A 27,605-nucleotide genomic window follows, 5' to 3' on the forward strand; every position below is an offset into this window, starting at 1 on the left:
CATTAGAGTGGTATCATCTGCATATCTTAGGTTGTTGATATCTCTCCCGGTGATCTTAATTCCAACATTTGATTCATCTACCCCTGCCTTTCTCATGATGTGCTCTGCATGTAAGTTAAACAGGCAGGGCAACAGTATACAGCCTTGCCGGACTCCTTTCCCAATTCTGAACCAATTAGTGGTTCCGTGTCCAGTTCTCACTGTTGCTTCTTGACCCACATATAGGTTTCTCAAGAGACAAATAAGATGGTCTGGTACTCCCATCTCTTTAAGAACGTGCCACAGTTTGTTGTGATCCACATAATCAAAGGCTTTAGCATAGTCAATGAAGCAGAAGTAAATGTTTTTCTGGAACTCCCTAGCTTTCTCCATGATCCAGCGTATATTGGCAATTTGATCTCTAGTTCCTCTGCCTCTTTGAAATCCTGCCTGTACTTCTGTTAGTTTTCAATCCACATACTGCTGGAGTCTAGCTTGTAGGATTTTAAGCATAACTTTACTAGCATGTGAAATGAGTGCAATGGTGTGATAGTTTGAACATTCTTTGGCACTGCCTTTCTTTGGAATTGGAATGTAAACTGATCTTTCCCAATCCTGTGGCCACTGTTGAGCTTTCCAAATTTGCTGGCAAATTGAGTGTAGCACTTTTACTGCATTGTCTTTTAAGATTTTGAATAGCTCAGCTGGAATACTGTCACCTCTACTAGCTTTGTTGTTGCTCAGATTTCCTAAGGCCCATTTCACTTCACATTGTAAGATGTCTGGCTCGGGGTCAGTGACCACCCCATCATGGTTATCTGGGATGTTAAGCTCATTCTTATATACCGTATATACTTGAGTATAAGCCGACTCGAGTATAAGCCGAGACCCCCAATTTCACCCCCAAAAACTGGAAAAAGTTATTGACTCGAGTATAAGCCGATCCACCATTCTGCAAGCCTCTGCCGCCAGCAGAGGCTCGATCCGCCATTTTGCAAGCCTGAATACACAGGAATACCCTGTGTGGCCGCGGCTCTCGGGGAAGCCCTGGCTGTCCGCTTCCTCGCTCCACGCTGCCATTCGGGGCCCGCGCGTTCCCCGGGCAAATCGCGGCGCCCAGCAGGCGAGGAAACACGCCCGCTCCAATCGCCCCCCCTTCCCTCAGGAGACGCGAAGCAAGTGACCGCCCGGAGCTTACCGAGGACTTGCGCGCGGCCGAGGCTTCAGTGCTTCCAGGATCGCGCGCACCTCTCCCAAGCCGCCGCCGTCCGGAGACCTGCCGAAGTTTGGGGAGGTTTGGGGAGGTGCGCGCGCACCTCCCCAAACCTCGGCAGGTCTCCGTTCCTCCTGCCGACCTTTGGGGAGGTTTGGGCGCCTCCCCAAACCTCCCCAAACCTCGGCAGGTCTCCGTTCCTCATGCCGACCTTTGGGGAGGTTTGGGCGCCTCCCCAAACCTCCCCAAACCTCGGCAGGTCTCCGTTCCTCCTGCCGACCTTTGGGGAGGTTTGGGCGCCTCCCCAAACCTCCCCAAACCTCGGCAGGTCTCCGTTCCTCCGCGCAGACCTGCCGATGTTTGGGGAGGTTTGGGCGCCTCCCCAAACCTCCCCAAACCTCGGCAGGTCTCCGTTCCTCCTGCCGACCTTTGGGGAGGTTTGGGCGCCTCCCCAAACCTCCCCAAACCTCGGCAGGTCTCCGTTCCTCCTGCCGACCTTTGGGGAGGTTTGGGCGCCTCCCCAAACCTCCCCAAACCTCGGCAGGTCTCCGTTCCTCCTGCCGACCTTTGGGGAGGTTTGGGCGCCTCCCCAAACCTCCCCAAACCTCGGCAGGTCTCTGTTCCTCCTGCCGACCTTTGGGGAGGTTTGGGCGCCTCCCCAAACCTCCCCAAACCTCGGCAGGTCTCCGTTCCTCCTGCCGACCATTGGGGAGGTTTGGGCGCCTCCCCAAACCTCGGCAGGTCTCCGTTCCTCCGCGCAGACCTGCCGACGTTTGGGGAGGTTTGGGCGCCTCCCCAAACCTCGGCAGGTCTCCGTTCCTCCTGCCCACCTTTGGGGAGGTTTGGGCGCCTCCCCAAACCTCCCCAAACCTCGGCAGGTCTCCGTTCCTCCTGCCGACCTTTGGGGAGGTTTGGGCGCCTCCCCAAACCTCCCCAAACCTCGGCAGGTCTCCGTTCCTCCTGCTGACCTTTGGGGAGGTTTGGGCGCCTCCCCAAACCTCGGCAGGTCTCCGTTCCTCCTGCCGACCTTTGGGGAGGTTTGGGCGCCTCCCCAAACCTCCCCAAACCTCGGCAGGTCTCCGTTCCTCCTGCCGACCTTTGGGGAGGTTTGGGCGCCTCCCCAAACCTCGGCAGGTCTCAGTTCCTCCTGCCGACCTTTGGGGAGGTTTGGGCGCCTCCCCAAACCTCCCCAAACCTCGGCAGGTCTCCGTTCCTCCTGCCGACCTTTGGGGAGGTTTGGGCGCCTCCCCAAACCTCCCCAAACCTCGGCAGGTCTCCGTTCCTCCTGCCGACCTTTGGGGAGGTTTGGGCGCCTCCCCAAACCTCGGCAGGTCTCCGTTCCTCCGCGCAGACCTGCCGACCTTTGGGGAGGTTTGGGCGCCTCCCCAAACCTCCCCAAACCTCGGCAGGTCTCCGTTCCTCCTGCCGACCTTTGGGGAGGTTTGGGCGCCTCCCCAAACCTCCCCAAACCTCGGCAGGTCTCCGTTCCTCCTGCCGACCTTTGGGGAGGTTTGGGCGCCTCCCCAAACCTCCCCAAACCTCGGCAGGTCTCCGTTCCTCCTGCCGACCTTTGGGGAGGTTTGGGCGCCTCCCCAAACCTCCCCAAACCTCGGCAGGTCTCCGTTCCTCCTGCCGACCTTTGGGGAGGTTTGGGCGCCTCCCCAAACCTCGGCAGGTCTCCGTTCCTCCGCGCAGACCTGCCGACCTTTGGGGAGGTTTGGGCGCCTCCCCAAACCTCCCCAAACCTCGGCAGGTGTCAGTTCCTCCTGCCGACCTTTGGGGAGGTTTGGGCGCCTCCCCAAACCTCCCCAAACCTCGGCAGGTCTCCGTTCCTCCTGCCGACCTTTGGGGAGGTTTGGGCGCCTCCCCAAACCTCGGCAGGTCTCCGTTCCTCCTGCCGACCTTTGGGGAGGTTTGGGCGCCTCCCCAAACCTCCCCAAACCTCGGCAGGTATCCGTTCCTCCTGCCGACCTTTGGGGAGGTTTGGGCGCCTCCCCAAACCTCGGCAGGTCTCCGTTCCTCCGCGCAGACCTGCCGACCTTTGGGGAGGTTTGGGCGCCTCCCCAAACCTCCCCAAACCTCGGCAGGTCTCAGTTCCTCCTGCCGACCTTTGGGGAGGTTTGGGCGCCTCCCCAAACCTCGGCAGGTCTCAGTTCCTCCTGCCGACCTTTGGGGAGGTTTGGGCGCCTCCCCAAACCTCCCCAAACGTCGGCAGGTCTGCGCGGAGGAACGGAGACCTGCCGATGTTTGGGGAGGCGCCCAAACCTCCCCAAACGTCGGCAGGAGGAACGGAGACCTGCCGAGGTTTGGGGAGGTTTGGGGAGGCGCCCAAACCTCCCCAAAGGTCGGCAGGAGGAAGGGAGACCTGCCGAGGTTTGGGGAGGTTTGGGGAGGCGCCCAAACCTCCCCAAAGGTCGGCAGGAGGAACGGAGACCTGCCGAGGTTTGGGGAGGTTTGGGGAGGTGCCCAAACCTCCCCAAACGTCGGCAGGTCTGCGCGGAGGAACGGAGACCTGCCGAGGTTTGGGGAGGTTTGGGGAGGCGCCCAAACCTCCCCAAAGGTCGGCAGGAGGAACGGAGACCTGCCGAGGTTTGGGGAGGTTTGGGGAGGCGCCCAAACCTCCCCAAAGGTCGGCAGGAGGAACGGAGACCTGCCGAGGTTTGGGGAGGCGCCCAAACCTCCCCAAAGGTCGGCAGGAGGAACGGAGACCTGCCAAGGTTTGGGGAGGTTTGGGGAGGCGCCCAAACCTCCCCAAACGTCGGCAGGTCTGCGCGGAGGAACGGAGACCTGCCAAGGTTTGGGGAGGTTTGGGGAGGCGCCCAAACCTCCCCAAAGGTCGGCAGGAGGAACGGAGACCTGCCGAGGTTTGGGGAGGTTTGGGGAGGCGCCCAAACCTCCCCAAACGTCGGCAGGAGGAACGGAGACCTGCCGAGGTTTGGGGAGGTTTGGGGAGGCGCCCAAACCTCCCCAAAGGTCGGCAGGTCTGCGCGGAGGAACGGAGACCTGCCGAGGTTTGGGGAGGTGCCCAAACCTCCCCAAAGGTCGGCAGGAGGAACGGAGACCTGCCGAGGTTTGGGGAGGTTTGGGGAGGTGCCCAAACCTCCCCAAACGTCGGCAGGTCTGCGCGGAGGAACGGAGACCTGCCGAGGTTTGGGGAGGCGCCCAAACCTCCCCAAACGTCGGCAGGAGGAACGGAGACCTGCCGAGGTTTGGGGAGGTTTGGGGAGGCGCCCAAACCTCCCCAAAGGTCGGCAGGAGGAACGGAGACCTGCCGAGGTTTGGGGAGGCGCCCAAACCTCCCCAAACGTCGGCAGGTCTGCGCGGAGGAACGGAGACCTGCCGAGGTTTGGGGAGGTTTGGGGAGGCGCCCAAACCTCCCCAAACGTCGGCAGGTCTCCGTTCCTCCGCGGCCTGCCTGCCTGCTTCTTTCCACTGCGGAAAGAAGCAGGCAGGCAAGGCGCGGAGGTCCGGAGACCTGCCGACGTTTGGTGAGGTTTGGGGAGGTGCGCGCGCACCTCCCCAAACCTCCCCAAACTTCGGCAGGTCTCCGGATGGCGGTGGCTTGGGAGAGGTGCGCGCGATCCCGGAAGCACCAAAGCCTCGGCCGCGCACAAGTCCTCGGTAAGTTTTTTTGTTGACTGGAGTATAAGCCGAAGTGGAATTTTTCAGCCCAAAAAGTGGGCTGAAAAATTCGGCTTATACTCAAGTATATACGGTAGTTCTTCTGTGTAGTTTTGCCACCTCTTCTTAATCTCTTCTGCCTCTGTTAGGTCCCTGCCATTTTGGTCCTTTATCATGCCCATTTTTGCATGAAACGTTCTCTTCATCTCTCCAATTTTCTTGAAGAGATCTCTGGTCCTCCCTGTTCTATTGTTTTCTTCTATTTCTTTGCATTGTTCATTTAAGAAGGCATTCTTATCTCTTCTAGCTATTCTCTGGAATTCTGCATTCAATTGGGTGTATCTTTCTTTTTCTCCCTTGCCTTTCGTTTCCCTCCTTTCCTCAGCTATTTCCAAAGCTTCCCCAGACAGCCATTTTGCTTTCTTGCATTTCTTTTTCTTTGGGATGGTTTTAGTTGCTATCTCTTGTACAGTGTTGCGAACCTCTGTCCATAGTTCTTCAGGCACTCTATCAGATCTAATTCCTTAAATCTATTTGTCACCTCTACTGTATATTCAACAGGGATATGATTTAATTTATACCTGAGTGGCCTAGTGCTTTCCCCTACTTTCTTCAGTTTAAGCCTAAACATTGCAACAAGAAGCTCAGTCAGCTCCTGGTCTTGTTTTTACTGACTGTATAGAGCTTCTTCATCTTTGGCTGCAGAGCACATAGTCTGATTTCTGTGTTGACTGTCTGGTGATGTCCATGTGTAGAGCCGTCTCTTGGGTTGTTGGAAAAGAGTGTTTGCTATGACCATCGTATTCTCTTGACAAAATTATATCAGCCTGTGCCCTGCTTCATTTTGTACTCCAAGGCCAAACTTGCCTGTTATTCCAGTTATCTTTTGGCTTCCTACTTTAGCATTCCAATCCCCCATGATGATAAGGACATCATTTTTTGGTGTTAGTTCTATAATGTGCTGTAGGGCTTCATAGAACCGGTCAATTTCATCCTCTTCAGCACCAGTGGTTGGGGCATAGACTTGGACTATTGTGATATTGAATGATTTCCCTTGGATTTGCACTGAGATCATTCTGTCATTTTGAGGATTGTATCTCAGTATTGCTTTTCCTACTTTTTTATTGATATGATGGCTACTCCATTTCTTCTGAGGGATTCTTGCCCGCAGTAGTATACCTAAATTCACCCATTCCTGTCCATTTTAATTCGCTGATACCTAAGATGTCGATGTTCAGTCTTGGTCATCTCTTGTTTGACCACGTCCAGCTTTCCTTGATTCATGGATCTTACATTCCAGGTTCCTATGGAGAAAAAAATCTTTACAGCATTGGACTTTCCTTTCACCACCAGACACGTCCACAGCTGAGCGTCCTTTCGGCTTTGGCCCAGTCGCTTCATTCTTTCTGGCGCTACTAGTACTAGCCCTCTGCTCTTCCCCAGTAGCATATTGGACGCCTTCCGACCTGAGGGGCTCATCTTCCAGCGTCACATCGTTTTGCCTTTTGGTACTGTCCATAGGGTTTTCATGGCAAAGATACTGGAGTGGGTTGCCATTTCCTTCTCCAGTGGATCACGTTTTATCAGAACTCTCTGCTATGACCTTTCCGTCTTGGGTGGCCCTGCATGGCATAGCTCATAGCTTCATTGAATTATGCAAGCCCCTTCACTATGACAACAAGGCAGTAATCCATGAAGGGGTGGAACATCAGGATAGTCAATAAATCAGCAGGACCGTCATCTTTTGTAGACACTCATATCCTAGTGCAGACATGTCAAACACAAGGCCCGGGGGCCGGATACAGCCCGCGAAGTGGTTTCATGTGGCCCGCAAAGCCATCCTGGAAACAGTGAGGGAACGGCCCCCACTGCCTTGGCCCTGGCCCAGAGACCCTCCTTCTGCCAGAGACCCTCAGATCTGTCCCACTCCTGCCCAGGCCCCCATAGACACCCTTGATGTGAACGATGTAGAGCTGGCCACGCCCACCCAGCAGGCTCTACGCACTCTAGCCACACCCACCCAGTAGGCCATGCCCACCGATGTCACACCCACCCGGCCCCTTGAGGGCAACTGCAATGCTGATGCGGCCCTCAATGAAATTAAGTTGGACACCCCTGTCCTAGTGTCTTCAGGGTGCATTTCCTGGTTTTAGATAAAAGTATTTTTCATCATGAAAGTCATCCTGATTCTTGGCTGGGAGGATATCTAGGGACCTGATAAGTGGCCAGGCAGATCTCCAAAAAGACTACAATGTTGCCCTTGCCCAGCAATGTCTTAGTAATATGCCAGTTCCGCTAGGTTCCATACAGAGTACATGCTTCATTGTCTAGAACTTGGTACTTTCCACTCTTTTTTTAATCAGCTTGTCCAAAATTGACTGTGGATTATGGGAGATCCACTATTTTATAATAACCAGAATGGTGAGGCCAAATTAATATCAGGTTGGGTGGCTAAATTAATGGCTGGCTCCTCATTATTCTAGCTATAGTTCATTTCCAACCTCCACAACCTGATTTTAAGATACAGTGGTCATGATTTAGGAAAAAGAGTAGAAATGGGTTGGTTCTCTGTTTGCCAGACCCATATAAAATGTAGAGGAAACAGAGCCACATTCATAAAGTGAAAATAATTGCAAAGAAATACCTGGTGCACTTTTCAACTGTTTAGTGGTTTGGCAGAGTTAACTTTAAAAAATACCAGTGGTCCACATAGACTTTTTGTTGTGCCACATGTGACCTGTGTGCCATATGTCATGCAAGCCTGCTCTGTACGATTGTAAATTAGTTTATGAGGCCATAAATGTGTGAATTATTTTTGAAATTGTGAACACTTCCTGGCAAATTGAATCTCGTGGGAAAGAATGCTTCCTTGTCACACAAACAAGAACTTTCTTCCCTGTGTAGAGCTTAATTAATAAACTGATCTTGAGATAAGATTGCCATATTGCCCCTGCCTCTGTCATCTGAGTTTCTGATCCTCACTTTCCTTAACTACAGAGAGTACTCTGACAAGGGAATAGTGAGTTTTTCTCAAATTTATTTAGTTTTGCAAAAGTTTGGAAAAGCTAAAAAGAGGAAACGTGTTAAATGTTGAGGAAGAACCTTCTTTTACTTCTACACCAGGTGTGGATGATCTTTGTTGTGTTTATATTTTATGCAAACTATTTGAATTCTGTTGGGAATATCAGTAATACTTGAGTTTTCTTTTCTTTTGGTTTTGATTTTTAGCAGGTGGTGGAATCTCGGAGTTGTTATGAAGGCTTCCCTCCTCATTCCGTCTTTTTTCTTACTTTGGCGTCATTACGTGGAATAAGGACAAATGTTAAGTCAGATAATGGACTGCCTTCATGTGGGGGAAAAATTTGACTAAACGGCCTGCATCTCCAGGGGACAATTGATGCAAATTATGGAAGAGGAACATTTTGTCCCTAGTCATTTCTTTTTACTGATAGTAAACGGACAAGGAAGGATTTGTATAAAATCTGATGGGAAAGAGCTATTTTTTGCCCATAATCTTCTTAGAGTTCCCTGAAGGACAAAGTATGGAACAAGATAAGAAGCATGTACACTGAGTCCTGGGTTACTTTATGTTACGTGGCTTAATGCTGGAATCTCACTGAATTCCTGCAACAGGCTATTGCATTGTGACCAGCTAAAGCAAACTGCTCTGAGCCTTGTTGTGGCTTGTTTCTCAACCATCTTGAATTGTAAATGCAGTTAGTGCTTAGCTTACTATCCTACAGCTATGATATATTGTAAATTGATCTAGTTGTCAAATGGGTTGCTGAAATCCAGATGTCTGTGATGTATAAGAACAAGAACTATTTTTCCAAGGGAGAAAAGGAGCGTATAAAATAGTTAAGTGGACTGAGCAAAAACACGAGGGACTCTTGTTTCTTCTCACCATGTTTTGATCACATCCAGAGATGCTTGTCTGCAGAACCCTTCAGGGCTCTAGGGAGAGCAAACCTTTCCTAGACTCTGTAGAGGAAGTGTATAAAAATGGAAAACCCGGACTTATATTAAATGGATTCATTTTGTTCAAGTTCTCTGAAAACAATTTGAGGATGTGAATGTTGATCCTGGGTCTATTTTAGAAAACAGGCCTTTCGTTCAAGAGATTCAAAGACAGCGATGTCTTCAAAGTATAACTAAAGGATACACAGGTGATTTACATACTTAGATCTGTCAGTAGAATGGATAGAGGTGTTTTAAAAATGCCTTTTAGTTTAATTGTTTTGTTTTCTGCATAGTGTCCTGTGGTATGTTTCTTCTAAATATATCCTGCGTTGAAATCTCATATTTTGTATAGTATTATTATTATTTATGCCATCCTCACTTCTAGAATTTTATGCAACTTTCCCTTATATAATCTGGTCATCTACAGAGCTTTCCAGTGCTTATAAGAATAATAGAAAAGCTGGTTGGATAATGACTGTTGTATTGTTTATGTGGTATTGTGAATTCAAATCAGATCTACAGTTTTCTACAGTTTAGAGTGCTTTGTTTTATTTTACAGTTTTCTATTATTATTTTTCTTACTATTGTAGTTTGTACATAACCTGAAAAATAATTGCTTTGTAGCTACTGTAAAGTACTGTTGTGATGTTAGCATCTCTATTTGTAAATAAAGAGGTACGTTTTATTTCTTAAATGTTGTAATCTGCTCTTTTTTTTGTACTAGCTTTATTCAAACAAGTTGTAGAATATTTTCTTCAATCTAGCCCTTAATTGATAAATTGATTGAATATGTGCCATCAAGTTACTTTTGGCTCGTAACAAGTAAATGCTATTATGGTAATTTATGATGTACTCTGGTCATTTTAACTGAAGTGCAAACATTATTCTGAAGAAACCAATGGCTTGTAACTGGCCTCTTCAAAACTGAGAAAATGAAAAATATTGCAAACTAAATATTGGGAATTATAGGAAGCTTATATAAGGCTATTGAATGTACTATAAAATTCTAATAAGAACAAAGAGGAAGAGTAAGGAAGGATAGCTTCTGTGATACATGTACTTTTATAACTTTAATTTGAGCAAGATGTTTGTCATGCATTGATCAGCCACTTCATGTCACATCAGAATCATGCAGCGATTAGTAAAATAATATTTTAACATCCAAGGATAAAAAATGAATAACTGCCAATCCAAAATTACAGGTAGTCCTCAATTTACAATTAATTTAGTAACAGCACTGGAAAAAATGACTTATGTTTTTTCACATGACTGTTGCAGCATTCCCATGGTCACATGATCAAAATTCAGATGCTCATATTTATGACGGTTGCAACATCCCGGGGTCATGTGATCACCTTTTGCGACCTTCTGAGAAGCAGAGTCAATGGGGAAGCCAGATCCACTTAACAACCATGTTACTAACTTATCAACTGCACTGATTCACTTAATAACTGGCAATAAAAGTTGCAAAATGAAACAAAATTCACTTAACTGTCTCAGCAACAGAATTTTTGGGCTCAATTATGGTTGCAAGTCGAGGACTATTTGTACTATAGCAATCTTCGATCATGAACTTCATTCTGAAGACCATTCCCGCAAAACATCAATTATTGTGGAGCAGTAATGTAATCTAAAGTCTGACAGTGTTCAGGCACTGTTTTCTTTTTCCCACCACTTTATTAAAGATCAGTCAGCAAAGCTAATCCTTTGCTTTCTGATTTTTTTTTTCTAACTTTGATGCCATAGTTGAGTAACTCCAAAAATGTTACGAGGAATTTAGGTGTACAATATCTATTTCTGGAACTTAGGTTCCTTCACAGTATTGCTCTATACATTGCCAGTATTTTCAGTATAATATGTAAGTCTTGTTTTAATGAGTTCCATCTTATCATCGCTTCCATTCATCTTACTGCATTTCAACTGTCATTTCTTTTTATTTGTGTTTTAGGTATATTGTACATATACAGTACATAGAACCACACAATTGTCATTGCAGTCCAGATATACTAAATATGCAACTAATTCCTAACTAGGTATGTTGTTTAATTACAGTTAAAACATTTCTACTTATCCCACCCGCATCTCTTGTTTAGGTCCAGCCCACTGCAGTCATGCTGCTGAAATTTTGAAGGAAAAAGAATACAGTACTGCAATCAATAGTAGAATTGTTGGTCTTTTTAACAATTTTATAACAGCTTCATATTCTCAAGAAAAAATAGGTTAAAATGATTTCCCTATACCATAATGACATGTATTGCTTCACTGCCATATTATTTGCAGCTACTGAAGGACAAAATTGCTGTTGAAATTGCCATTCCTGAGTGATAGAAGCACTAGGATTGGGAAAACATGTTGGAAACTGACAAAATCCTCTTTGATATTTTGGAGAAGCAAGATGGGAAAGGGAAAAAAGTAAGACAAGATCCTAGAAAGGCCAATTTGGGGCTTAGACCAGGGGTGTCAAATTGCCAGCATGTGGGCCGGTTGCATCATACGGAGGCCGCGCCCACCCCAGCTCCAGCAATGCAAAAAAAGTCACGATACGTCTTGACACATCACGTGATGCAGCGAGTTTGACACCTGTGGCTTAAACCATTCCAGGCATTCAATTCCTTGAATGTCATGCTCCAAACTACCTTGGAGAATCACAATGAGTATTCAGTTTCTGCCTTGATAATTATGTAATCTGTAATTCTTTTAATATATATTTTAAGTACACATCAGATGAGTTTTGATTATTCATATTACCTTTCTGTAACTGGAAGCACTATTCAGACAAAGATGCATTATGCAGTTTTGTTATAGAATGGTTCTTTATGACATCACAATTTTAAAACTGACTGAATGCTACAGTGGCAAAAGCTGTTGAATGAGCATCATGAGCCAGACAGTCATTCCTTTTTTAATAGTTTATGCTTACCATGGAGAATGACAGCCCAATTTACATGTTTCTAATACCCTTAATATAGGGTATGTCTTTTTCATTACAAATATTTACAATGTTTTATGATTCCCAAAAGTTTGGTTTAAATTTGAATATATAATATGGATGTCAGCTTTACGTAAGTATTGCTTCTGCTCTCCCCCTTGTCTGCATCCAATATTTTCTACATTAGGGGATTTTGGAACAAAAAAATTTTTGTGGGAAGGGTAGCCATATCTTCATGAAAGAATTGGGTTATGATGCTAAGACCAGTATTAATACTAAAGCTGAGACACTGGTATGGAGCAGTGTTTTCATTGCAGATCTTTTTTTTAACCATGACTGAAAACATTGTGTTAATGGTCTATTTATAAACTGAGACTGAAATAGTGTACTTGCTGATAAAGATGGTTGTAACTGATTTTCCTGGTTTGGCTGCTTCAGGTATCACACGATCTATTAAGGACCAATATATACATTTAAAAATATGGGGGGAAAACAATTTTTATGTGGAAGTTTATTACATTCTTATGTTTTACTAAGAGAATAATTTTATCTATATAAAACTTTCCATTTCAAGCATTTTTTTAAAAAAAGTTAATAAATTGATTTTTAATGTACAATAGCAGTTGTACTGTATCTGTATCACCTGCAGACTGGCTTTTATGAACGTCCACCTTTTACCAGGTTAATCTGCTTTCTTTTGGCAGTATGTCAAAGAGTGGTCTTTGATTCTTGTGGATTCCTCATGTCCAGGGACTTCACTGATATTTTAAATTAATGGCACTTAGGTCATTTGTTCAGACAACTGAATGGACCCTAAAAGGACTCTTCAGGTATGATGATGGCAGAAGCCTATTTTGTTGCTAAATTGTTAGTATTTGCTTTCTGACTACCTGTTTCTATGGCTTCTATTGGAACAATTACCATTCCTGTCAAAATGAGAACTGCTACTGCCAGAGTTTCCGTCAGTTCTACCAGCTGCAGCGTGACCTGTGGCATGGGTTACAAAGTTGAAGAAACATGTCAGATTGGGCCTAATGGTGAAAGAAGATACTGTGATATTCAAAAAGTGGAGTGCTTGACCAACTGGCTCTGTGGGATGCTCCATTTCACTATTCTTGTAGGTAAGCCTTTTGAATTCCAGTGCTTGTCTCCTACAGAAATTGGCCCAGAAATCAGCAGCTTCAGTTATTCATGGAGGATAGCCAGAGGCATCATCACCACTGATGATGCTCTTTTTAAACCATTCAAGACTACTGGCTTTGTCATTAAGCTTTCCCCAGCCATGGAATATGATGCAGGGACATACCGGTGTGATGTGCAGTTCATGAGAACCTATAAGATTGTCAAAAGAATCTACTTTGGAATTCGTGTGATCCCTGGTCACTTGGTGGATCTGAACTTTGACAAATCCTTGACTCTGGAACAGCACTTGGCAAGTGAGAGGGAAAAAACCCAGCAGAATGCCACCAGTGTTCCTGTCCAGAAGCAGCAGCACTTTTGGCGCCAAAGAACTCTTTTTGTATTTTTAATAGGCATTGGAAGCGGGGTGGTAGGAGGAATCTTGTTGCACATTTTCTACTATTTTGTGAAGGTTCCCAATAATTATGGCTGCGTGGAGGAGTAAAATGTTCTTGTCTTGCTGTATGCTGATTGCTGTATTTAATCATTTTGCTGTATTGTTTATGGTTATTAAGATTATGTTGTGAAATCACATGGTTTCACTTTATTTATAAAACAATAACATATCTTGTTCCTTAATTATATTTCATAAAACTTTAAAGACAGTACAAAACATGTAAATCAGTACATCTTTGGATGTGAGTTCAGTCATTACATGCTTTCCATATAGGAAATCCTAATTTCAGTTTTCAGGGCCAGAAAGAATCCCTACAACACTGGAATATCTTCCAAGTCAACATACCGTAGATCAGTTTTTTATATTGTGAGACCATAAATCTCAGAATTCCTAGCAGGTTAGTCAACAACTAGACTCAGTAGGAAAGGTAATCTCACCCAGTTGGAAGAACAGTGTGAGCTAGAGATGAGCATTGAAGATGAGATTGAAATAACCCATTTCACATTCTAATGCAGCATTTCTCACATTTGGCAACTTAAGACGTGGATTTCAATTCCCAGAATTCTCCAGCAGATAAAGTAAGAGAGGGGAGAGGTGCATTCACACAGGCAAGATTCTGTTATTGTAACCTCATAATAAACATAATATTCATCACTTTGGTTTCCTAATCTAATTTAGGACTGACATCAGTCTTACAAGTCCCTGTGTGTGTGTGTGTGCGTGTGTGTGTGTGTGTGTGTATAGTGTGTATATGTATATATGTATCTTTCCTCATATAAAATATACATACATACACATATATGTATATACAAATACATATACACATGTGTGTGTGTGTGTGTATAGCTATACATATAAAATCTTTCTTGAAAGTTTTTAACTACAATAAGCAAAACAAACTGGTAGAACAAAGAAAAGAAAAGTGCAAAAAGAAAAAAATAGAATAAAAGTAGAGACAAAAAAGACACAAAGATATAAAGAAGAGCTTCCAATCTTCATAGCAGTTATAAATACAATTATAACCTCTCTTAAGTTTATATCATGACTCTTCTAGAATCTAAGCTGCAATGATTGAAAATAATTTTCCCAATGATTTCTTAATTTTTAAAAATGTTTTGATATTGCATCTTTCATTTGAAATCATAAGAATGACAATTGGGGAATGTGAACTAACAGATTTACTTGACATCTGAAGTGAAACAAGCACCCTTTATTTTCCTGTCAATTTTGGGATTTGTAAAATGCACAGAGCCAACCCTGAGCTTCAGACTGAAGGCTTTTTAAAGGCTTGATTAAGTAAGAATAGAAAAGCAGAGTATTACTTGTAATCCCCTGTATTAATGTATACATACAGTCATGGCCAAAATTGTTGGCACCCCAGAAATTTTTCCAGAAAATCAAGTATTTCTCACAGAAAAGTATTGCAGGAACACATGTTTTGTTATACACAGGTTTATTCCCTTTATATGTATTGGAACACAAAAAAAGGGAGGAAAAAAAGCAAATTGGACAATGTCAAACAAAACTCCAAAAATGGGCTGGACACAATTATTGGCACCCTTAACTTAATATTTGGTTGCACACCCTTTGGGAAAAATAACTGAAATCAGTCGCTTCCTATAACCATCAATAAGCTTCTTACACCTCTCACCCAGAATTTTGGACCACTCTTCCTTTGCAAACTGCTCCAGCTCTCTCTTATTGGAAGAGCGCCTTTTCCCAACAGCAATTTTAAGATCTCTCCACAGGTATTCAATGGGATTCAGATCTGGACTCATTGCTGGCCACTTCAGAACTCTCCAGCGCTTTCTTGCCATCCATTTCTGGGTGCTTTTTGACGTATGTTTGGGGTCATTGTCCTGCTGGAAGACCCAAGATCTTGGACGCAAACCCAGCTTTCTGACACTGGGCTCTACAGTGCGACCCAAAATCCTTTGGTAATCCTCAGATTTCATGATGCCTTGCACACATTCAAGGCACCTAGTGCCAGAGGCAGTAAAACAACCCCAAAACATCATTGAACCTCCACCATATTTCACTGTAGGTACTGTGTTCTTTTCTTTGTAGGCCTCATTTCGTTTTCAGTAAACAGTAGAATGATTTGCTTTACCAAAAAGCTCTATCTTGGTCTCATCTGTCCACAAGACGTTTTCCCAGAAGAATTTTGGCTTACTCAAGTGCATTTTGGCAAACTAATCTTGCTTTTTTATGTCTCTTTGTCAGCAGTGGGGTCCTCCTGGGTCTCCTGCCATAGCGTTTCATTTCATTTAAATGTCGACGGATAGTTCGCGGTGACATTGATACTCCCTGAGCCTGCAGGACAGCTTGCATTCCTTTGGAACTTGTTTGGGGCTGCTTATCTACCACCTGGACTATCCTGTGTTGCAACCTTTCATCAATTTTTCTCTTCTGTCCACGACCAGGGAGATTCGCTACAGTGCCATGGGTTGCAAACTTCTTGATAATGTTGCGCACTGTGGACAAAGGGAAATCTAGATCTCTGGAGATGGACTTGTAACCTTGAGATTGTTGATATTTGTCCACAATTTTGGTTCTCAAAATCCTCAGACAGTTCTCTTCTCCTCTTTCTGTTGTCCATGCTTCGTGTGGCACACAGACACACAATGCAAAGACTAAGTGAACTTCTCTCCTTTTTATCTGCTTTCAGGTGTGATTTTTATATTGCCCACACCTTTCACTTGCCCTAGGTGAGTTTAAATGAGCATCACATGCTTGAAACAATCTTATTTATCCACAATTTTGAAAGGGTGCCAATAATTTTTTGGAGTTTTGTTTGACTTTATGTCCAATTTGCTTTTTTTTCTCCCTTTTCTTGTTGTGTTCCAATACACACAAAGGGAATAAACCTGTGTATAGCAAAACGTGTTCTTGCAATACTTTTCTGTGAGAAATACTTAATTTTCTGGAAAAATCTCTGGGGTGCCAACAATTTCAGCCATGACTGTAAGTCATAAATCATTTCAAAATGGGCACAAAGATAGGAAACATTTAACGATTTAAACCCTGAGATTAGAAAGAAGAAAGGGAAATAGGTAGCTGCCCTATGTAATAGCTGAGAAGGTGGGCAATTGAAGTCAAGTTATTCCATTTCCATCATCTATTCAAATTGTGCTTCTATTTCTTAAAAATAACAATTACATTTGGAGAAATTTGCTAGAATGTTTGTAGAATTTTATTTAAGAACGGGTGCTACAACATCAGAAAAGAATATAGTTTACTTAAAATGCTTATTCCCTTCTGTTCACTTTAAAAAAATAGCATTCATCAAAATTACTGGTTAAATATTGTTCCGTATTTGAAGAAATTAGTAGAGGAGTTAAATTAAAAGCAAGGGATGTTCCTAAGCTGAAGTTGGCAATGGCAGGATAATGTTTGGGGGTTGTGTCAAATCAGATTCATAATTAAATCATTTCTTTGTAGAGTTTGTGGTAGCTACTGAGACTTTGTAGAACACCACATTTATTTTATGTCCAATTAATGGTCATGTGGGAGAACAAGTGAGTGAGGAAAGATGCCTTTTTTCAATATATAGTATTTAACTAGCAAAGCACACATCTATATTGTAGGATATGGTCTCTAAACAAGGGTGAGCATATGGCAGGAATATTCTGGAGACCTAGCCAGTTATTCAAAATTTGAAAGGACTAAGAGCAACAGGCATAGGTGATGTTCTCCTTCTAGCTGTAGCTTCCATTATTTAGGTACAAGATCTAAGAAAAAGTAGATTTGGGTTGAGTTTGGTCACTGAACTCTGGTGGTCGGGCATCCTACCCTTTCAACATTCCCTATTACTAGGAATGATTCTGTGGCAGAATTAAATAGAAAACGAATGCAAATTTCCTTTAAGCACGTAAGTTATAATGGCATAGACATCCCCCGTTCTCTGTACTTTAAAATGTTGACCTGAAGAATACTTTTATCTTTACTAAAACCATGAGATTTTCCAATAAAGCAACACTTTTGCTGTCCATTCCTGCTGTAAAGGATAGATTTAGGCATATGTACAGACTTCTACAGCATCTTTTAAATTTTTTAATAGGCACTGAATTGCTTCCTAAATTAGAACAAAAGGCTCCCATAAAGTAGTTTACTGTACATATCATAAGTATTAATTACATTCTTTAATTTCCTTGTAAATGGATGTTTAAATCAGTTGAAAAAATGTCTTAACAACCGGCAATGGACAACAATAGTAAAAAGGTGGGCAAAATATAATTCTAGTTTTTTAAGAACAGAAATAGCTGTTGTGGCTGAATGTTGTCGTGGCAACTGGACTTCTTTTCTTTATGGGTTTGAAACGTTTTGTTGCTTATCCAAGTGGCTTCTTCAGTATGAGCAAGATGGTTAGGGGAACCCCATATACTGTATGTCTTCCAGGCTGGTTTCATTTCTCAGCTAATCTGAATAGGCTTGTTAGGTGAGCAGCAGGCTCATTCAGAGTCTTTGCTCCTAAATCCTTCCCTTAGGTGGGTCATTAAGTGTAATCTCCCTGGTGAACCTGTGATCTATTCTAGATCATAAAAAATGGGTGGTGGTGGTGGGGGAGAGAGGTTGTGTCTGAGACCTCCACTAGAGGTGCTCTTGCATCAGATCACAGGTTACCAGTGAGGTCTCACTTAACCACCCACCTAAGAGAAGGATTTAGGAACAAGAACTCTTAATGACTCTTTGCCTACTCACCCAATGAGCTTATTCATATTAGGTCAGAAATGAAACCACCTTGGAGGACATATATGAAATACTCCTAACCAATTTGCTCAGCCTGAAGAAGCTACTAAAATAAGCAGCAAAACATTTCAAACCATAAAAAGAAGTCCAGTTGCTCAATTTCCAGATAACGCTACTGTCCTAGATGACTGAGAACCTTCATCAAAATAAGGGTTGTGGTACATAAATATGATCAAAACTAAAAAAAAATCATACAAAACAATGCTCGATAAACTGAATAACATTAAACTTATTATAAAAACTCCTGTTCATCAAATTCTGCACTAGTGACAAAAATGAGGTGAATGAGATTGTAATGGAATGAGATTGCCGCATTTTCTTCTGCTCTTAAAAACACATTTCTGATAAAATTCAATCAAAGTCAGTCTCATTTGATTAGAGTATGTACATGTCTTTCAAAAAGGGATTTTAGCCTTGTCCACAATCATATGTGGTGGTGTGGTGGCTCAGCAGTTAACACACTGGGCTTGTCGGCTGGAAAGCCGGCAGCCCAGTTTCGAGATCCAAGCACCATACAATGGGGTGAGCTCCTGTCCTCACCCAGCTCCTGCCAACCTAGCAGTTTGAAAGCATGCAAATGCAAGTAGATAAATAGGTACTACAGTGGGAAGGTAATAGTGCTCTGAAATGTCATGTTGTCCACATGACCGCAGAAATGTCTTTGGACAGTGATGGCTCAATGGCCTTGAAACAATGAGCAGCGCCCCCTATAATCAACAATGATTAGCAGAGTAAAATCCGTAGGGACTCCCTTTACCTTTACCTTTTACAATCATATAATTAAAGGTTACATTAAAGACCATGGTTAGGACAGTGGATCTTCTAAGGATGGGAGACATGTCTCTCTTATATAGTCCAATTCTTGAATTTCTCTAGAAATCTCTTCCAACATGGCATATTTGAAAAGATGGAGAGCGGGATGAGATTTCAAGTGTAGCTTTATGCCATGAATGGATATATATGCCAACCTTCCTCAAGATGGGTGCCTTCCAAGCATGTAGTTGCTATTTTAGAAATAGCTGAGTAACCATGGCCATTGCTGAAAATTACAGGGAGTCAAATACCATACCTCTGGAGATTATCCATATTGGGAAAGACAGATATATTTTATTTGTTTAGTAAATATATATGCCACCCATCTCACTGCTGAAGTGCCTCTGGGTGGCTTACAAAATTATGTTTTTCCATTCGTGCAATAGAGTAGAAATTGTTCAAATGGTATGAGATAGCAAGGTGCCAAGATAAGAATGGAGGAAAAATCATACTTTCCTTCAAGATGCCTTTGAATAGAGAAATTTGTCTAACTTTAGATTTCTTTGCTACTTTTAGTCAGCTTATAAGAACTCCAATGAAAAAAAAACAAAAGAAAAAAAACCTGTAAGAACCCTTACAAATCTGCTAATCTCTTAAGAAATGTATGAAAGGCCTACTTGTCTTTGGCTTAAAATCTGACTACAAACTGTATTTTTATTTATATGTGAAAAGCTGGGTTGTGAATGTAAATGAAAGAGAACTAATGTATTTTAATGAATGAGGCAAAACAATACAAGTTACAAATGTACATATAAATATATACAAACATACAGACACACAAAGTAATTACATAGGACTATAATAATACATAGTGTAACTTTATATTGCAAAATGCAGATCATTTTTTAATTATATGAGACTGTATGTTTGAAGTCATGAGTGACACTCATGGGAAAAAAGTGAACTGAAATAGGCTTTCCATTCAATGTGTCACTTAAAGTTTGCCAGTACAGGTAGTCCTTGATATAAAACAGTTCATTTAATGTCTGTTCAAAGTTACAAAGGCACTGAAAAAATGACTTCTGACCGTTTTTCACACTGATGACTGTTGCAGCAGCCCCGGGTCGCATGATCAAAATTCAGATGTCTGGCAACTGACTCATATTGATGAAGGTTGCGGTGTCCCCCGGAGTCATGTGATCACCTCTTGCAAACTTCTAACAAGCAAAGTCAATGGGGAAGCGGGATTCACTTAATAACTATGTCACTAACTTAGCAACTATTGGGTCACCTAATAGGTGTGGCAAGAATGGTCGTAAAATGGGGCAAAATTCATTTAACCACTGTCTCTCTTAGCAACAGAAATTTTGGGTTTAATTGTGGTTGAGGACTACCTGTACTATAGAAATAGTTGAGAACTAGGGCAAGAAATATGGAAAAAATAAGGATTTATCCACCTTTTACCCCAAGGCAATACTAAAATTTGTAAATGTTAAAAGAAGCTATGTTTTTTATTTGTCCAATTTTTATCCCATCTGTATGTTGCTTAGGTGTTAACAATATATTTTATGAATGTAGCCACTGTTATGAGCAAAAGGGTTGATGCAAAAGTTGGTGTCTTTAAATCCAAGCACAAGCAAAATATTCTGGCTTGAATGTTGGAGTACAAAAAAAGAGTGCTTTGCTACCTGGAGAAATTCCTTTGGAGCTGTCTAAAATACATTCTGCAATGACGTATTTATACACCACATACCTTCCACATGTTTTTAAATAAGAGCATGAAACATCCTCATCCAAACTGTTCTAGGGATATAATTTGCCTTTCTCATTGTTATCTCTGTTGCATAGAACACCCCCTAAGCCCATTTTTCCCAACTTTTCTTTCTACACTGATTCAGTTCTCTTGCTGCTATCCAAAATGTTCTTTCAGATCAACACCAATGGGAATAAAACAATATATACTAATCTATACCTCCCGTATAGATTACTGCAATGCTCTCTACATGGGGCTGCCCTTGAAGACCACCTGGAGGCTTCAGCTGGTGCAGAGTGCGGCCACGTGGGTAGTGATGGGAGCACCCCGATACTCCCATATTACACCCCTCCTGCGTGAGCTGCATTGGTTACCTGTTGTCCTCCGGGTGAGATTTAAGGTGCTGGTACTTACCTTTAAAGCCCTACATGGCTTAGGCCCGGGATACTTGCAGGACCATCTGCTGCCGGGAACGACTTCCCATCGCCCAGTGCGCTCACACAGATAAGGCCTCCTCAGGGTACCGTCGGCTAGACAATGTCAGCTGGCGACCCCCAGGGGGAGGGCCTTCTCTGTGGGAGCGCCAGCCCTATGGAACCAGCTCCCCCCTGAGCTTCGGATGGCCCCAGATCTCCAGTCCTTTCGCCACGGCCTCAAAACACTCCTTTTCCACCAGGCTGACCTGGACTGACAGGGATTTTAATTATGTTTTTAATTTTTAACTTTAATTTTTAACTTATTTTAATTTTAATTTATTCTACATCGCCATTAATTTAATTTTCTTTTAACTTCTGTATTATTGTATGTTATTGTTGTTAGCCGCCCTGAGTCCTTCGGGAGATAGGGCAGCATATAAGTCCCAATAATTAATTAATAAGTAAGTAAGTAAGTAAGTAAGTAAGTAAGTAAGTAAGTAATTGGAAAATCTATCATGGCTTTCAGACTTCAGAGTGCTCCTCAGACAATGTCTTGGAATTCATAAGTAACCTTTACTGCAAGTCAGCATTGTTACTATCTCCCTCATACAGGTGAGGCACAGGAGTCAAGAGGCTGTGATTTGTCTAAAGCCACCTGCAATGTCTGTGACATAGATAAGGTGACGTGGTTCACAGGTCAAATCTCTGAGTCATTCATTATACTCCATTAGCTCTCAAGAGAAAAGCTTCTAAATGGAGAATACTATTTTATTTATATCAGAATAAGTTGATGTAAAAAATATACTGATCCCTTATGTGAAAGAGAAGTGAGCATCGCATATATCCTCATAAGACAATAAGCAAAGGAACATGATAATCTGAACACTGAGTAGCATTTTTTAGCTTAGAATTAGGGCACATATCCTATTATTCATATGTACATACATACATTCATATGTATCTCCTTTGCAAGCAAGGAATATTTTTTCAGATTCTTGAAAAGTGGCAACTTTCTACTGCATCAAACACAATAGAGTTGAATGACAACATTTCTTGAACAAAATACAAGTAGAAAAATATTGGCATAATATTAATACACAACACTAGACAACTTATTCTGTTTTTCTTTTTTAGTTTTCATGTTATCCAGAAGGAAAACTTAGGTGAAAATAAACAATTATTAACAATATAGTACATTACTAGGAACTGGGCTATTTTGCATTTCCCCCTTTTAAAAAAATCTGAACATCATGTTGATGCCCAGAGAAGACAGATGTAAATTCCTTGCAACGAAGCATCAGCTTTCTTATAAAATAGTGAATGAATGGCCTGTCATTTTGCAATGTTGCAAAATGCTTAATTGATAAGGTTTGCCCCTTTTTCTTTGCACTTGTGCCTCTGGACTCTAATCTATAACTATATGGTAGAGATGTTAATGTATTTCACAGGTTCAAGAAATGACTGTTAGGTAAATAACATTTAAATTCCCAGACAGAATTTTGGCTAAAATTTATTTTAATCTTGGTTTCTTAACCTGCAGGGCAGAACTATTGATGATGTCTCTGAAGAGATCATATTTTGTGAGAGCGCACCTGCATGAAATCTCAAATTAATTATCACATGTTTTTAGTTTATAAAAACTTTTTAAATTAAAGGGCTAGCAGAATGCTTCACATCCCCAGTGAGTTGTTGCTAGTCAGAGTAGGCAATCTCCATAAAGTTTGATGGTGACCACTATGTTGGATAGCCTTTTAGTCCCAACCAGTCTGCGGTTACCACTGCAGCCATGCCCACCCAATGGGCCACACCCACCCAATGGGCCATGCCCACCCGGCACCCGACAATACATAAGTGAGTTTTGGGTTGTAGTTTGAGCACTCGGTCTCTAAAAGGTTCGCCATCACTGCTCTATAACATCTGCATTATTTTATACTCCTTTATTCATTCATTTGTTCATTCATTCATTTATTTATGAGTACACATAGTTTCTGAAGATTAATAGGCAGAAGAGGCAATATTCCAGTTCTGTAAAATTTCTGGAATATCAAAACAATATATAAGCTACCATGTTGGGAAATTAACAAGGGGCAAGGTTGTTTGTTAAACTCAGTTTGGCATCAAAGTAAATTATTTCTCTAACATTTTAGAAAAAAAAAACTGAATATATGTGGGTGAGAGTTTTTTTAGATTATTTTTTTTCCCAAGATAAAGTGAACTTGTAGTAACATGGAAGTAACTCTTACATTGTCTAAAATGTACAAACTATAAGGTTGAAGAAAGTATAGCTATTGAAATATTATTTAAGGGAGCATTAGGTATCAAATTGGTTTTGTCAATGTGCCATTAGCTTTGGGCTTGTTACGGGAGCTAATTCTATACGTCTGGAGGGCACTAGCCTGGAAAAGAAATAAAGGATATTTCTTTAGAGGTTAGCATGCTGGCAAAAACTAAGAATCTGAATAAACATGAGGCCAATGAGCCATGATCAGTTTTCCTCTTCCTTTCTTGAAATGCTTGTATCTTTTTTCTCTTTCTCAAACAGAAGGAAATGTACAACTGGAAATGCACAATTGGGCGCATATGAAGTATCTTGTTTCCAGGTACAACTAATTCCACACCACCACTTCACATCTTATAACTTTTTAAAGGCAGCAAGCCTATCTTGAAAAAATAGGTGTCCCACATTCAGCAGTAACAGTAACTGACTGTGGTCTTAGCAAAAGTCAATATTTTAAAAAGTGGGAGATGAACAGGCTTTCTAATGGAGCTAAATGTTCTCCTTATATTTGAAAGGCAGAACTTGGCAAAATAGCACAAGCTATTAAAATTATGTTTAAGATATACTTAATAGAATGAGTTGCTGCCCTCATGCTACCAGCATAATACATAAGATAACAAGATATATAATGGCATAGATATGTAATACTCTCCAACACATCAAAATCCAAAACTAAGGCAGGATTTTTTACCAACTGCCCTTTTTAAGTCTTCAGTTTAGTAAGGTATTAGAAGACTATTAGGAACAAGGAAATGAGAGTTTGCTACTTTATAATCTGAAGAATACCAGTTTTGGTCATGAGAAATTCTGCTTGGATTGCCCTATGGGTATCTTATGAATTCTAGTTTGTAATAACAGAAAACACGCGATGCTCCAAGAACAGGGAAATGCAAAATGTGCATCTGGAAAACTACTGAACATGGCCAATAGATTGGAAAAAGTCAATTTGCATTCCAATACCAAAAAAAGAGAGTGCATACTATTGTACAATATCACTAATTTCACATGCTAATAAAATAGTGCTTGGGATCATTCATTGCAGAATTGAGCCCTACACTGAAAAAAAAATGACCAAGCTGGTTTAAGAAAAGACCAAGGAACATTATTGCCGATTCATGCTGGAGAAGTGACAAAGCCAAAGAATAACAAAAAGAAGTCACTATGTGTTTCATAGAAAGTCTTTGATGGTGTCAATCACAGCAAGTTGTAGTAAGTGCTAAGAAAAAAAATGGGACTCTCAAGAACATCTTATTCTCAAGCAAAACTTATGTAAAACTCAGGAAGCCACAGTACAACCAGAATAGAGTGAAATAGACGCTCCATGTTGACAACTAAATGCAACAAGGCTGTATATACTTTTCCCTTCTTTATTCAACTTATAAGGTAAATATATATTAAGGGAAGCTAGATAGGAAGAAGATTAATGTTTAAAACTGGATGAAGAAAACATCGAGAACCAAACCCAAGCTGATAATACTGCTCTAGTAGCCAAAATGCAAAGGATTTGCAAGCCCTAGTAAGAAAAAGTCAAGGAGAACAGTGAAAAATGAGACTACAGTAAAATGTAAATAAACCCAATCAAATAGATAGATCAGTTAGCCTTACAATTGGCAATGAAGATATCAAGGTGGTGAATAGTTTCTGCTTTTTAAGATCAACCATCAAAGTAAAGGAACAATCCAGAAATATGCCACAAAGTAGCACTTTACAGAGTATCCTTCATAGACTTGAAAAAGTATTCAAATGCTTTGATCTGTCTATATCTACAAAGATCAAAATCATGCAAGCCATAGTATTCCCGATGATTCTATATGGAAGTAAAGGTTGGACTTTGAAGAAGCAAGCTAGGAAAAGTATTGACACTTTTGAACTCCAATGTGGGAGAAGATGCCTGATTATATTGTGGATAGCCAGGAAAAGAAATCAATGCATCTTTAATCCAGCTCAAACTGTCTTACTTCAGACATATTATGGGAAGACCCAACTCTCTGAAGAAGGCTTTAATGCTGGGAAAGATGGAAGGAAAGAGAAGAAGAAAATGAGCAGAGCAAGATGGAGAGACTCAATTAAAATAGTGATGAATACACTGTTGGAAAAGCTGAAGGGCCAGGTTAGGAAAAGATCCTTCTGGAGAAAATCGTTGTCACTAAGAGTTGATAATGGCCAGATGGCATCATCATCCTCTGTAGAATGCATATTTTAGGTTAATGTTGGGTAATTTTCTAGTGGCAAGAAGCTGCACAGGGGAAAGGATGATGGTGCAAAAGGGATGGGTTCAAATTTCAAACTTCTACTTTTCCTCAATCTTTCTCTGCATAAACCTTTCTGCATATAATATAGAGTTTTACATTTTAAAAATATTTTCTAAGGTTAACCCTTCATTTTCCATTACTTCACATTTAAAAATGATGGGCATCACCACACTGAGCCTTGGCTATTATTAATTATGGGTGTTCGGTCCTTAGAAATGCCTTTTTAAATATAGAATAGGATCTAATCCTAAATGCAAGTGTGGAAAAATTAAGCCTCCGATTCCTTTTCTGCATGTAAGATTTAGTAAGGGAAAAGACAAAGGAAGCTTCTTTGTACAGTAAAACCTCGATTTAATGGATTTAACAGACTTTAAATCTGCATCTAAACATCTCTAAAGCAAGAGATAAAGTCCATTGTATCTGAAGTAGTCATCTAAATTCACTTATAATTAGTCAGTTTATGTCATTCTATCAATTTATGCCCATTACTTAATATATAATTATGAAATATTATAAACTGTCATAAATTGATTCAAATAATGTACATTCAGATTTAACAAACATTCAAGGACAGCCCTGCCTTGCCAAATGGTTTGCTACATCACGGTTTTGCTGTAGTTGGAAAATTTCCATTTAGAAATTTTCCTATCCTGCTGAGTTTAGGAAAGCAGGATGGTGTTTTAGAAAAGTGTGGCAGTATTTCAAGACTGATATTGGGAATGTCTCCTTCCTTTATTCAAACCAAAAACAACTAAGCAAATACATTGTCAGCAAAATTAAACGTCTGAAGAACAACCTGAAAAATCAATACTGTCATTTGGCAAAATTAAACTCAAGTTAAAATGTTAATTATTGTTATTAACTATCATGTCAACTCATTTTTCCCCCAGCTTCAAATTGGGCTGATAAATTTTGGATAAATGATACTGTGTGTCTCCTGACAAGGTGGAATAAAAGTTCTGTAGTAACTTTCCTGTTAAAATGTCTTTATGACCCATTTCCAAAGCTTTCCTTCCTGCCATAAACCTCCCACTACTGAGGAACCATAAGGAAATGCAAGAACCAATGAACTGTTTTTGAGTTTTGAATGCATAAACAATGTACCTCTTCAAGAAGCAAAGATGAACTGTCACAGGAAATGCAAAGTAAAAGCCAAAGTACAAGGCAAATTATTATTACTTTTTGGTTTCACCAGCGAGCCATCAATATCCCACTTTCAGCAAACTAGATTCAACATTGTTTTGTTCATCAAAAGATTTTGCAGCGTGAGATGTCTGAGTTTCTATTGGCTTTTGTCCTCCAGCCAGATGCCTTGAAAAAAGTTTACTGGAACAATATTGCCCTTCAATAAGTTCCATTTTAACATTAAATACTGGAGTCCTTGGCACGATACTGGCTGCAGTTGGGAATGATACGGAACATGCTCATCCTTTGAGACACACCTTCTCTTGGAAGATATGCATTATTCTCGTTTATCTTTTGTTTCTTGTACTTTAAAAAAAATCAAGTTTTAAGTGTCATTACTTTTGCATGTGGCTTTGTAAGGCAGAAAAATCTACTGAATACAGTAATATGAAAGAGACATCCAGTTTCCAGAAATCACCTCTTGTTTTGTCAGTTTTAAAAAAAATCTGATTGATCAAAGACTCATGTCTTGTATGAAATGTTATATATTCTTTAAAAAAAGAAAGAAAAAAGTATATTTTTCTTCTCAAGTCCTTTTCCACTAAGTACTGTCTATAATTAGATAGTTGTGGTAGGAATTTGTAGTCCAAATGGTGACCTGTGGATTTGCTAGATTATGAAAAATCTTATCTAATAGCTTTCCATTTTAGTAGTTAATATCAGAGCTCTGAGGAGCCAAATAGGGCAAGCATTATTAATGCATGAGTTAGAGCAACCATTGTATGAAGCACTGGGTGATCTGAAGAATTTTGCACCATCATACCTGTGCCTGCAAAAAAAAAAATAGTTGTGCAGATTTATTTAAAAAACAACAACCCCCTTTTGTTACAAACAGGAAATTTAGCAAATGTGTTATCGAATTCATATTTTACATTTTCTGTTAGATGTTTTAAATTCATAAACTAGTACCGTAATATTTATCTCAAATATTAGCTGAAAAC

At 41.4% G+C, this 27,605-nt stretch overlaps 3 protein-coding genes across 10 annotated transcripts in view; 2 read left to right on the forward strand and 1 right to left on the reverse strand.

Annotated features, from left to right (window-relative positions):
• Positions 1–27,605, forward strand: part of RBBP5 (RB binding protein 5, histone lysine methyltransferase complex subunit) — a 938,867-nt gene that overhangs the window by 20,366 nt on the left and 890,896 nt on the right. For 2 of the 8 annotated variants that reach the window (XM_083359230.1, XM_083359226.1), the window contains exon 14: positions 8,042–11,427. In XM_083359230.1, coding sequence (XP_083215356.1) covers positions 8,042–8,070 — 29 coding nt within the window. In that variant the 3' untranslated portion in view covers positions 8,071–11,427. The remainder of the gene's footprint in view (positions 1–8,041; positions 11,428–27,605) is intronic. The other 6 variants (XM_083359225.1, XM_083359229.1, XM_083359227.1 and 3 more) reach the window with 5 other exon arrangements.
• On the forward strand, positions 11,448–14,528 carry TMEM81 (transmembrane protein 81). The gene has a single exon (XM_083359239.1). It carries the CDS (start codon positions 12,601–12,603, stop codon positions 13,324–13,326), a length of 726 nt encoding a protein of 241 aa, XP_083215365.1. The 5' UTR covers positions 11,448–12,600; the 3' UTR covers positions 13,327–14,528.
• Positions 27,051–27,605, reverse strand: part of CNTN2 (contactin 2) — a gene marked incomplete at its 5' end in the record, with an annotated part of 28,851 nt that continues 28,296 nt past the window's right edge. Inside the window, one exon of the mRNA XM_083360202.1 lies at positions 27,051–27,433. Within this exon, the coding sequence (XP_083216328.1) occupies positions 27,324–27,433 (110 nt within the window). The 3' untranslated portion in view covers positions 27,051–27,323. The remainder of the gene's footprint in view (positions 27,434–27,605) is intronic.

Source organism: Vipera ursinii, assembly GCF_947247035.1.
Source record: "Vipera ursinii genome assembly, chromosome: 3".
NCBI lineage: Eukaryota > Metazoa > Chordata > Lepidosauria > Squamata > Viperidae > Vipera > Vipera ursinii.